The sequence below is a fragment of the Myxine glutinosa genome, chromosome 8 (assembly GCF_964187855.1).
Source record: "Myxine glutinosa chromosome 8, kmMyxGlut1.1, whole genome shotgun sequence".
NCBI classification, from domain to species: domain Eukaryota; kingdom Metazoa; phylum Chordata; class Myxini; order Myxiniformes; family Myxinidae; genus Myxine; species Myxine glutinosa.
In genome coordinates this window covers 7,534,386-7,545,740 of record NC_136268.1, presented here as the reverse complement: position 1 = coordinate 7,545,740, position 11,355 = coordinate 7,534,386, and the positions used below count along the sequence as shown (strand labels likewise).

The following is an 11,355-nucleotide window of genomic DNA, read 5'->3' as shown; positions in this document are numbered from 1 at the left end:
GTGTGCATAGAGGAAGCTGCAGATGGAGGAAATGTTGAGTTGGATCTTGGAGACGGTGTGAAGCTGGAAGGTATGAACACATTTTGCTACCTCGGAGACATGCTGAATGGAGAAGGTGGATCAGACTCGGCAACGGTTGCTAGAGTGAGATGTGCATGGAAGAAGTTTCGGGAACTGAGTGGTGTGCTGATGAGGAGGGAAGTGTCATTGAAGCTGAAGGGAAAGGTGGATGCTGCATGTGTGAGAAGTGTTATGATTTATGGGAGCGAGACATGGGTCATGAATGTAGAGCAGCAACGAAGGCTGGAAAGGGTGGAAATGCGAATGGTTCGGTGGATGTGCGGAGTGTCGTTGAGAGAGAGGAAGACAAATGATGAATTGCGAAAAATGATGGGAATAGAGCCTGTGATTGATGCTGTGAAGAGGAACAGGTTGAGATGGTTTGGTCATGTGTTGAGGAAGGATGAAAGTGACTGGTTGAGAAGAGTGATGGAAATGAATGTCGAAGGAAGTAGAGGACGGGGAAGACCGAGAAAGACTTGGCTAAAGATGGTGGAAGAAGAAATGCGGGCAAGGGGGTTAACAAGGAGAGATGCAGAAAATAGGACAAAATGGAGAAGATTATCATGGGGACCGCAAGGCTAACCCCCGCTCTAGCAGGGAAAATGGCCTTAAAATGCATGTTGTTGTTACTATAACGACGTGCTGAAATGATTATTACAAGTTGTTATCGCAATCATTATCACGAAAGGGCACTACAACTTTGTCATCTATCTATAATTCCATTAATCTATGTGTGTATGTGTGTATGTGTGTATGTGTGTATGTGTGTATGTGTGTATGTGTGTATGTGTGTATGTTTGTCTGTGACCGCTGTTTCTCGACAACCACGGGTCCGATATACTTTAAACTTGCCAGGTATATTGCTGGGGACCCGAGGATGTGCCTTTTCAAGGTTTCATATTAATCGGACAAGTACTTACCGAGCTATGGCGATTTCTTTACCAAACACTGCAAGCCGTTCGCTTTGGACCAAACCATTGCATGTAAATAGAGGGGGGGGGGGGTTCTGTGGTCGTTGCGAATGGACCAAACCATTCATGTAAATAGAGGGGGGGGGGGGTTCTGTGGTCGTTACTGCCACGTGGTTTCAAAGTTTTTTTTTGTTGTTGTTGTTTGCACGCATGTTTTTTTGCACCCACGTACGGGCACGCCCTAGGATGTTTACACACACACACCCCTACACAAATTTTTTTTTTTTTTTTTTTTTGGCAAGGAACGGGCACCCACGTACGGGCACGTCCTAGCTTATATATAGTACGGGCATGCCCTAGTAATGATAATATGCAATAACATTTTGTCAACTATCACAAACCTTACGTCATCTTTGAAAGTCTTGCAATACTATGAACACATGCCGAACTGGGCATTCCAATATGTTTTGTCGTCATCACAACAGTTCACAATATTATTATGAAGTTCCGCGACGCCACTGATGACGATGTCATGGACTTCGTCTAAAAAGGGGCGAAATGGATTTGAGTCACTTGATTTCACATTTAGGGGGGGGGGGGAGGGTCAGGGGGGGCTCACATCTTCATCTTTCGCCACCCTCATGGAATAAGGGTGGCGAAAGCCACAAACCTCAATGGAATACTGTTCTCCCCTATGGGCCGGTGCTCCTGCCTCACACCTAGCTCGGCTTCATGCTGTTGAAACCAAAGCTTTCAGAATCATTGGAATCTCCTGCGATGAAGCTAACTCTGAGGAGCCTTTCACTCGCTCACCGCTGGGAGGTTGGTGGTCTTTCTGTCTTCTACCGACTCCTCTCCGGCCTTGCGCCCCCAGCTCTCTCTGTGCTCTGTCCCCCAAATATTCCTACAGGTCGCACAAGATCTGCCAGCCACCCTCTGATGGTTAAACTGCCGAAATCTCGGCTCTCTGCTCACCTTCACTCTTTCATTCCTCTTTTCTCTCGCCTCTGGAACAAACTCCCTCACTCCCTTCAATCCCACTCGTCCCTCCAGGTCTTTAAAACAGCTGTTCACCACCATCTCTTATCTTCCCCCATCCAAAACCTTGATCTTTTCTACCCCCGCTAATTCACCCCAGATCCACCTTGTTTGAAATTCCAACTTCTTTCCTGGAAGTCCTGGCAGTGTCCATATGTTTTATACCTCTCCCACCACCCCCCTTCCCATGCCCCCCCCTAAATCCCTCTCCCTCTCACAGATCTCTCCATGTCTCCATGTCTCTCGGTCCCTGCTCTCAAATGTTGTGTTCGTGTCCTTCCCCCTCTCTCCCCATCTTGTCTACCGCTCCCGATGTTATATGTTTTATGTGTCGGTTTGTCTTTCTGTGTGATTAATGTTCGCTCTTTCACGAGCCTCGATGTTGTATACAAAAAAAAAAAAAAACCCTTCCAAACAGGGGGGGCTCATATCTTCATCTTTCGCCATGCTCCCAAACAGGGGGGGGGGGTCACATCTTCATCTTTCGCCGTGCTCCCAAAAAGGGGGGGGGGCTCACATCTTCATCTTTCGCCACCCTTCCAAACAGAGGGGGCTCACATCTTCATCTTTCGCCACCCTCCCAAACAGGGGGGGGGGGGGCTCACATCTTTATCTTTCACCACCCTCCCAAACAGGGGGGGCTCACAACTTTATCTTTCACCACCCTCCCAAACAGGGGGGGCTCACATCTTCATCTTTCGCAGTGCTCCCAAAAAGGGGGGGGGGCTCACATCTTCATCTTTCGCCACCCTCCCAAACAGGGGGGGGGCTCACATGTTCATCTTTTGCCACCCTCCCAAACAGGGGGGGGGCTCACATCTTTATCTTTCACCACCCTCCCAAACAGGGGGGGCTCACATCTTCATCTTTCGCCACCCTCCTAAACAGGGGGGGCTCACATCTTCATCTTTCACCTAAATGTTGAAAGTCACACAACCAATGCAAATACTACTCGGGCCAAATAGAAATGGATTCCACATGACGAGTCGAGTTGATGATTAAACGGCTTTGTCGTGGCCTAACCAAAGGGAGCAATGAGCAGAGCTCTCGGTTGCCGAAACCCCCTTCTTGTTTACCGAAGGAACATTGAACGCCAATATTGACCGACGGAGAGGGGCGGCTCGGCACTGCGAGCGGTGGGAAAATGTAAATCCTTCGAGAAATCTACAGTAGGCCTACAAAGGGAATGTTATCGATTATCCACAAGTATTTTGTAAACGACATCAGCCATCAAAGTCGAGCGAGACGTAGTTTGTCATGCAATGAGGTACGCAGACCGCGCTCAATGATATAAACGATGAATAATAATGAAAAAAAAAACAATTACGACAAGGAAAGAGGAAAAGAGGCGAAAATGAAAGCAATGGCTGATGTGGCATACCCAGAATTTGACAAGGAAGAAGGCTTCATGCGGACCCTTGTCGTAGAGCTCTTTGAGACCACCCTTCTTTTCGGGAAACTTGTCGTAGATCTGCCGGATGTCCACGGCTTCCAGCATAGGGTCCGAGTAAGCAGAGTTCACGTGACCAATGTGCACGAAAAGGTGCTTGCTAAACTGCTGGCAGAAAGGAAGATGATGAGGTGTAAGCCAGAAGTGACAAAGATGGAAAAGGTGGGAACAACATGCACTTGTGTCAGGATTCTCACAGAGACCCTCTCCGTGCGCGTTTCGCCATTATGACGCAAATTCTTCACAGGTTGACAAGTGCGCAATTGTTTGGAATATTTTTTTAGGCCTTGCGGCCTACTCGTTGAAGACGCCAGGTGCATTATCTCACTGGTATTTGGTGATGGTTGTAAAATTACAAAGTGGCTGTAAAATGGCGGTATAACTATGCGGTGATAAAATGAAATAACAAATGCTCAAGTTACACATCACGCGTGGAAATTAATGCGGAATCAGTGTCGGAGCTGAAACAGGTTTGATGCGGCAATAAAGATGTTTTTCTCTGCTCTGAGCCGGAAGTGTGGCGCCTCTCACCGTATCGGCGTCACGTGGTTGCTCAAGGAAGGCGGAGAATTCCACAAGGCGAAGCTTGCTCGTGCCTATCGATCGGCCTTGCCAGGCAGGGCCGGAGGTGACTGGGGGAGCGAGGCTTGCTGTGGCTTCATAGCCTGAGGGGGTTACAAAAGTCACAATGTTGTTTGGGAAATGCAAACTCGGACGAATAATGCTTTGAAAACAAAACCCAACGCTATGCTCGAAACAAATGACCTTTGAGAACATCGCTCGGGACCTCAACATATCCTGGGAATTTGATGAAGGTCTCAGAACATGTAGATTAACGACTCACATGTGTTGTCCTTGGAAACCGAGTGTTACAAGACAATGGATGAATTAATGCCAAGCACATGTTGGAGAGTAATGGAGTGTATTTTGTCACACCATGGCTTACAGTAAATGATCCACTATATCCTGAAGGTGGTGAGGTCTAACGACCATGATGGCCAAGGAACATGTCGGAAGTTCATGTTATCGGCAACCAATGAGAAGCCACACACACACACACACACACACACACACACACACACACACACACACACACACACACACACACACACACACACACACACACACACACACACACACACACACACACACACACAACCAATGAGAAGCCACACACACACACAACCAATGAGAAGCCACACACACACACACACACACACAACCAATGAGAAGCCACACACACACACACACACACAACCAATGAGAAGCCACACACACACACAACCAATGAGAAGCCACACACACACACAACCAATAAGCCACACACACACAACCAACGAGAAGCCACACACACACAACCAACGACAAGCCACACACACAACCAATGGTGTTGCTGTCATAGTATTTGTTGGAGGTGTGGTACGCAACAATGCTTAGATGATCAAAGTTCGCTTAGATGATGTTATCCCTTATATGAGCCTCGACTTGGTATACAAAAAAAGGAGAAGAAAAAAAGAAGAGTATAGTACAGTGGAGTGTTGTTATTATTAAGATAGTTATTATTACTATATTACAACTTCCATGATTCAATCCAAGCTGCCAATCCAACATGGTAGTGCGGGCCACGACTGAGAGTTTGACTTGATTTCTCCGCAATGTTTCACCTGATTTGATTGGCAAATCTCCATTTAACTGTTCATTATATCGAGTTGAAAAAGAAGATTGTCCTTCAAAATGATCATTTATTAGCATGAAAATAATTTAACGGGTGCTCCTTACAACCACCCGCTACTGTATTTTAACCCTCCAGAGGGAACACCAGCACACCTTAATTGCCATAAATGTTCTCTCACCGTCCGATGTTGTGCACAGCGAGAATAACTGCTTAACGTCATCGCGTTATCAGCAATCTGTCACTCCCGAAGGAGGTCAAAAGAAGAAGATCATCGTGACCCCTCAGCCTCTTAGCATCATCGAAGATGGCCTTTTAGATTTGCAGAGAAGACGAGCGACTTACGAAAACAGGGATAGGAATGGAAAATCCCAACAATGGAAAATCCCAACAATGGAAAATCCCAACAATGGAAAATCCCAACAATGGAAAATCCCAACAATGGAAAATCCCAACAATGGAAAATCCCAACAATGGGAAATCCCAACAATGGAAAATCCGAACAATGGAACATCCCAACAATGGAAAATCCCAACAATGGAAAATCCCAACCCTTTTTCTCCCAAAGCTCGTTTGTTATTGAAACGGGTTTCTTTGGTTCATTGATCATTAACTATTTTAACTTCTGCTCCACTGATCATCCCTTAAAAAGGACCAATCGTTGATACCCTCACTACTCATTCTGTAAGCGGTTTTTGTCCTTGTTTCTTTCAACGCATGATTTCTACTACAGTATCAACAGTGCTGTGTAGGTAGATTCAGGAGAGGGAGACTTTGATTTCTCACTAACTTAACTGTTGCTTTTGATAGTGACTAGTTGTACCTGTTCCCACCTGGTGTTTGTTTAACGGTTGAGGTGGCTGCCTTAAGATCTTAGGGTTCTGAGTTTGAGCCCCTGTCATTCCGTTAAATAACACCAGGTGGGTTGACCAGCCGGCCCTCACTCCGGGGTCGGCAAAATGAGTACCAGCTCAATGGAAGCAAAGGGCACTTCATCAGTGGCACAGCCACGCTCCCAGAAATGATGCAACTAGCTGCTTATCTATGATAATAAAAGGTAGTGTTTGTGTGTGTGCGTGTCTGTGTGTGTGTGTGCAAGTCTGTAGTGTGTGTGTGTGTGTGTGTGTGTGTGTGTGCAAGTCTGTGTGTGTGTCTGTGTGTGTGTGCGTGTCTGTGTGTGCATGTGTGTGTGTGCGTGTGTGTGTGTCTGTGCATGTGTGTGTGTGTCTCTGTGTGTGTGTGTGTGTGTGCGTGTGTGTATATGTGTATGTATATATGTGTGTGTGTGATTGTGTGCGTGTCTGTGTGTGTGTGCATGTGTGGGTGTGTATGCGTGTGCGTGTGTGTCTGTGCATGTGTGTCTGTGTGTGTGCGTGTGTGTGTGTGTGTGTGTGTGTGCGTGTGTGTGTTTATGTGTACATATATATATATATATATGTGTGTGTGTGTGTGTGTGTGTGTGTGTGTGCATGCATGTGTGTGTGTGGGCGTGTCAGTATGTGTGTGTGCGTGTCTGTGTGTGTGTGCAAGTCTGTGTGTCTGTGTGTGTGTGTCTGTGTGTGTGATTGTGTGCATGTCTGTGTGTGTGTGTGTGTGTGTGTGTGTGTGCAAGTCTGTGTGTGTGATTGTGTGTGTGTGTGTGTCTGTGTGTGTGCGTGTGTGTGTGTGTGTGTGTGTGTGTGTGCAAGTCTGTGTATGTGATTGTGTGTGTGCCTGTGTGTGTAATTGTGTGCATGTCTGTGTGTGTGTGTGTGTGTGTGTGTGTGTGTGTGTGTGTGCATGTCAGTATGTTTGTGTATGTGTGTGTGGGGCTGTTCAAAAATTACTTTACGCCCAAGGGAGGGGGGGGGGGGGTGTATGTCCAAGCTTTACACAACGTTATAGGGGGGAGGGGGAGGGTGTTTACAGTGGCGTAACATAACGCCATTACAACCAACAAATATTTTGTTTCATTAACCAACAAAACAAATATTTTCTGACAACCAAATTAGACAATGAGCAACTTAAAAGTGAATAAACCAGACATGATCCACATGAAGTCAGAGCATTCGCTGATCGTTGTCAACAACAATACTGACTGACCAATCAAGTTGGTCTTTCGAGGAAGGAGGTGGTGGGGGGAGGGGGGGAGTGGTGGGGGGAAAGGGGGGGAGTGGTGGGGGGGGGGGGGGGGAGGGGAGTGGTGGGGGAGGGGGGGGAGTGGTGGGGGGGGGAGGGAGTGGTGGGGGGGGGGGGGGGTGTCAGATTTTCGCAAAAATAGCATTACGTAATTTTTGAACCTTTTTAACATAATTTTTCCGAACTACTTTCGTAGTTTTATTTTTACCTAAAAAATTACGTAATTTGAATTTTTGAACGTAATTATCTGTGTCTCCTCCATAACTCCAAAACCATGACACCTTGCAGCCCTAAAATATGCTTGCATACTTCTCAAGCTCCAAGGGATTGCCTAGTTTGGGCGTGTTAAAACAATATTTTGGAAGATGATTGATAGGGTGATCATAACAGAAAAAAAAAAAAAGCCTTACCAAAATGGTGGTGCGCCATCTTGGTCAGCCCTTTGTGACATCGCTGGGTTCTTAAGTGGCCATTTTGTTTTGGCCGATTGAAACGTGCCAAGGCTTGAAAACACTATCAACTCTCACGGACTAATTAAAGCATATAATAATCAAAATCTTGATGCAGATTTGAGGATCGGATCCCATACACTTAATAGGTATCGAAATCTGGAGTAAAATCTAACAGCATTAGCGGTTCTTATAACTAAGTGTATTTATGAAAGCAAGGCTGTTCTCCTTCTGCTCTGTCGTCTTAATTTACACCTCCATATGATAGGGATTCAGCTACTCATGAGATTGCCAAAACATCAACATAAATAAACAACATAAAAGTTGTTATTTCCTGCGTTTTTGGCAACATTCACTGCCCAGATCTTCTTCAAACTCAACAAGAAACTTTTTATTCAAACTCTGAAAATGTTACGGAGAAAGTCTACTTCTGTTAATTCTTCTTCTTCAAAATTGAAAAGCACGACAAAGAAACCCAGCTATAGATTACCTAAAGGCTCCTTTGTTCACCACTGTTATGTCTGGGCACATGGCGTATATAGATCCACACGGCTCTGAAAATGCGATAAAACTTAAAAAGAAGATGAAGAAGATCCCTCCTTCTCCATATTCAGTGAAGCGATGGGTGGAATTTGATAGCGATGGGCAGTATTTTGAAAGAGACGATGATGTTTACACATGTCAGATTAACAATGGTGCCTGAGGAGCACAGGCCGTGGGTATGATCTCCCCTCCTGCATCCTCTTGCTCTCCCCCCACACCTTTCTCTCTCCCTCAACCATCTCTGTTTCGCCACTCCTCCCTCTCTCTTCCTCCCCCCTCTCTCCCTCCCCCCACCCTCATGGTCTCTCGACCCATCATTCTCTTTTCCCCAACCCTGCATGTGTCTGTCTCCCCCACCCCTCTCTGTCTCTCCTCCCACCTTCTTTCTCTCCCAATCCCTCCATTCTCTCCCAATCCCTCCATGTATGGGATCCGATGGAAGAGAGGGGGGAAGCGAAAGAAGAATTATTTTATGCCCATGACCTGACCCTGGGTACCCCAAGCACGAACACAAAATTTGATGGAGGTTGGCCAAGCCGTTGTCAGTTCCATAAGGAAGAGACATACAGACATTGTGTTATTTTATACAGTCATGCGTGATTACTGCATGTCTTCTTTAAGAGTTGGATACGTTCTTTACATGATCAAGTCTAGCTGGCAGCAACGTGGGTTCTTATCTATCTATAATTCCAGTAATCTCTGTTTGTTTGTACGTTTGTACGTTTGTTTGTCTGTGACCGCTGTTTCTCGACAACCACGGGTCCGATATACTTTAAACTTGCCAGGTATATTGCTGGGGACCCGAGGATGTGCCTTTTCAAGGTTTCATATTAATCGGACAATTACTTACCGAGCTATGTCCAAAAAACGATTCAACCAATCAGAGAGCAGCGAGCTATCGCGTGTGCCGAACGTGGCGGACACACTCTGCCTCGGATGGCACATTTGAGAGCGTATTCATTTATTTCACGTTTGCAAACTATGTTGCCGCTATGTTGGCGTTAAACTATGTTTTAAAACTAATAAAAACCCCGGGGGGATTGTCACTGTACTCGCAAGCCGTTCGCCGTTCGCTTTGGCGTTGCGAATGGACCAAAACATTTCATGAACCAAACCATTTCATGTAAAGCGTTCGCCGTTCGCTTTGGCGTTGCGAATAACCCAAAACATTTCATGGACCAAACCATTTCATGTAAATAGAGGGGGGGGATATAATTTTAGATATAGATATAGTACGGGCATGCCCTAGTATTCACAACACAGTGTAAAAAGTCCATTTTTTAAAACGGTAACGCACTATTCTCATTTTAACACACCATATATTATGTCTGTTGTGAACTGCCCTAAGTAAATACAAGTAGAGTATCTGTAATTCGGCTGTTTTCATTAGGCCTGCTCGCAAATGGCTTTCCATCGAGGAACTTAAGGTTCTGGACTTAAGGACTTAAGGTTAAGAGCTCTGGACTTAAGGTTGCATCACGTACCTGGTATGGCGGCACCCATGCCCGCCTGCAATGAGTACGGCTGCTGAACCTGAACGAAAGGCTTGATGCTGCAATGAGAGAGAGAGGATGGATTAGAATACGGATGCGAGAATGTCGGAGCCATAATGTCACGTGGTCATTAAACAAATAAAGAATTACTTATTACTAAGATATTGTTTCCCAACAACAGCTGCATCAGCAACAGTTTATGACTCGTGGAAATGTGTAAAGTCATGTTTAAGAAATTGTGGGAGACTGTAAAACCAGGCACTGGCCTAATGTGACATCAGCAAACCAAATGATGGAAAACAATGTTCAAAGTAATAATTACCTGATTACCTGATTTGTTCATGACTTTGTCAAACTGGAACAACTACATGCTGACTTGTAGGCCCAAATTGTATACATCAATGGCTAGATAGGACAGCGAGATGATAATTGGTGTAGATGGGCCAATAGGTAAACTTACTCTTGTGATGAACTGGGTTGGCCGGCAATTGTGCTGGTCCAGAACTGGAAGGTAAATGGGAGGAGGAAGAGGGGACATGATGGTGGAGAAAGGAAAGGTGGGAGAAGAAACAGTCAGTAACAATGGCTGCACCTTGGCACGACTTGCTTGTTTACAATAGTCGAGTTAACAGATAGATAATGGTGGAATGAAACGAGGGGGAGTGCAGGAACAGGAGGAGGCAGCATACCCCTGGTGCAGCAGGGTAGGATTGTTGTGCTAGACCAGCTAGGCCCAGCACCTTGTTGTGGATAGCTGTGGCTGAGACTATCTGTGCAGAGGACATTGCTGCCATGCTCTGCATTGCTTTCTCCTTTGTCGTCTGGTCCTGAGAATGAAAACCAAAAAGATGATGAAATGCGAAAGAAAAACCAAAAGCATCCAAGAGCCACAGCTCCAGAATCGCCAATGTAAGAATGACATTTCCGATCTCAGGTAAAAACAATATGATCTTAAAAAAAACAAAAAAAACCAGAAAGGGTCCGGAACCCATACCCATCTGTCAAGGTGAGAACGGTACCCTGAATCCCTTTTATTCTCAAGTGGCCAATTTTCTTCACAAGCACAACTCATGTCTCGCACCTCTTCCAACCTTTCTAAAACAACTCCTGTGCCTCAGGAAGGTGACTTATGTTTAATCCTATTTATAGTTTATATAATAAACCCAAAGTTAATCCCTTTGCTGTGAATCAAGTTTCTCACTTCGTCTAAAATCCGTAGAGGTCAGCAACTGTAATCCTGTTTGCCAATATAGAGAATGACTCCTCACTCCTCAGTGACCTCCTGAAAAACGATATTAAATCCACAAAGGTTACATTCCTTTCAAAGTTCCACCCTGAAGGATGATCATTGGGACCATTTTCCAAAATTGTTGGACAGATGTTTAGTTCCAGGTAGACTGTGGCCGAAGGTCAGCCGAAGGACCTTTTTTGGGCATATTGACAAATTAGCTTCCAAAGCAGCCCTTCTGATGATGAATGAGTTTAGTTCCAGGTAGTCAGTGGCGAAGGTCAGCCCAAGGACCTTTTTTGGGCATATTGACAAATTAGCTTCCGAAGCAGCCCTTCTGATGATGAATGAGTTTAGTTTGAGGTAGTCTGTGGCCGAAGGTCAGCCGAA

The 11,355-nt window shown here is 45.5% G+C and overlaps 1 protein-coding gene across 1 annotated transcript in view; it reads right to left on the bottom strand.

The window, feature by feature from the left end:
• The window catches only part of LOC137432239 (transcriptional enhancer factor TEF-1), a 159,517-nt gene that overhangs the window by 27,519 nt on the left and 120,643 nt on the right, over positions 1 to 11,355 (bottom strand). The window contains exons 5-9 of the mRNA XM_068123993.2: positions 10,427 to 10,564; positions 10,198 to 10,241; positions 9,729 to 9,796; positions 3,994 to 4,127; positions 3,394 to 3,567 (exon numbers count right to left, since the gene is read on the bottom strand). Of these exons, the coding sequence (XP_067980094.1) occupies positions 3,394 to 3,567; positions 3,994 to 4,127; positions 9,729 to 9,796; positions 10,198 to 10,241; positions 10,427 to 10,564 (558 nt within the window). The remainder of the gene's footprint in view (positions 1 to 3,393; positions 3,568 to 3,993; positions 4,128 to 9,728; positions 9,797 to 10,197; positions 10,242 to 10,426; positions 10,565 to 11,355) is intronic.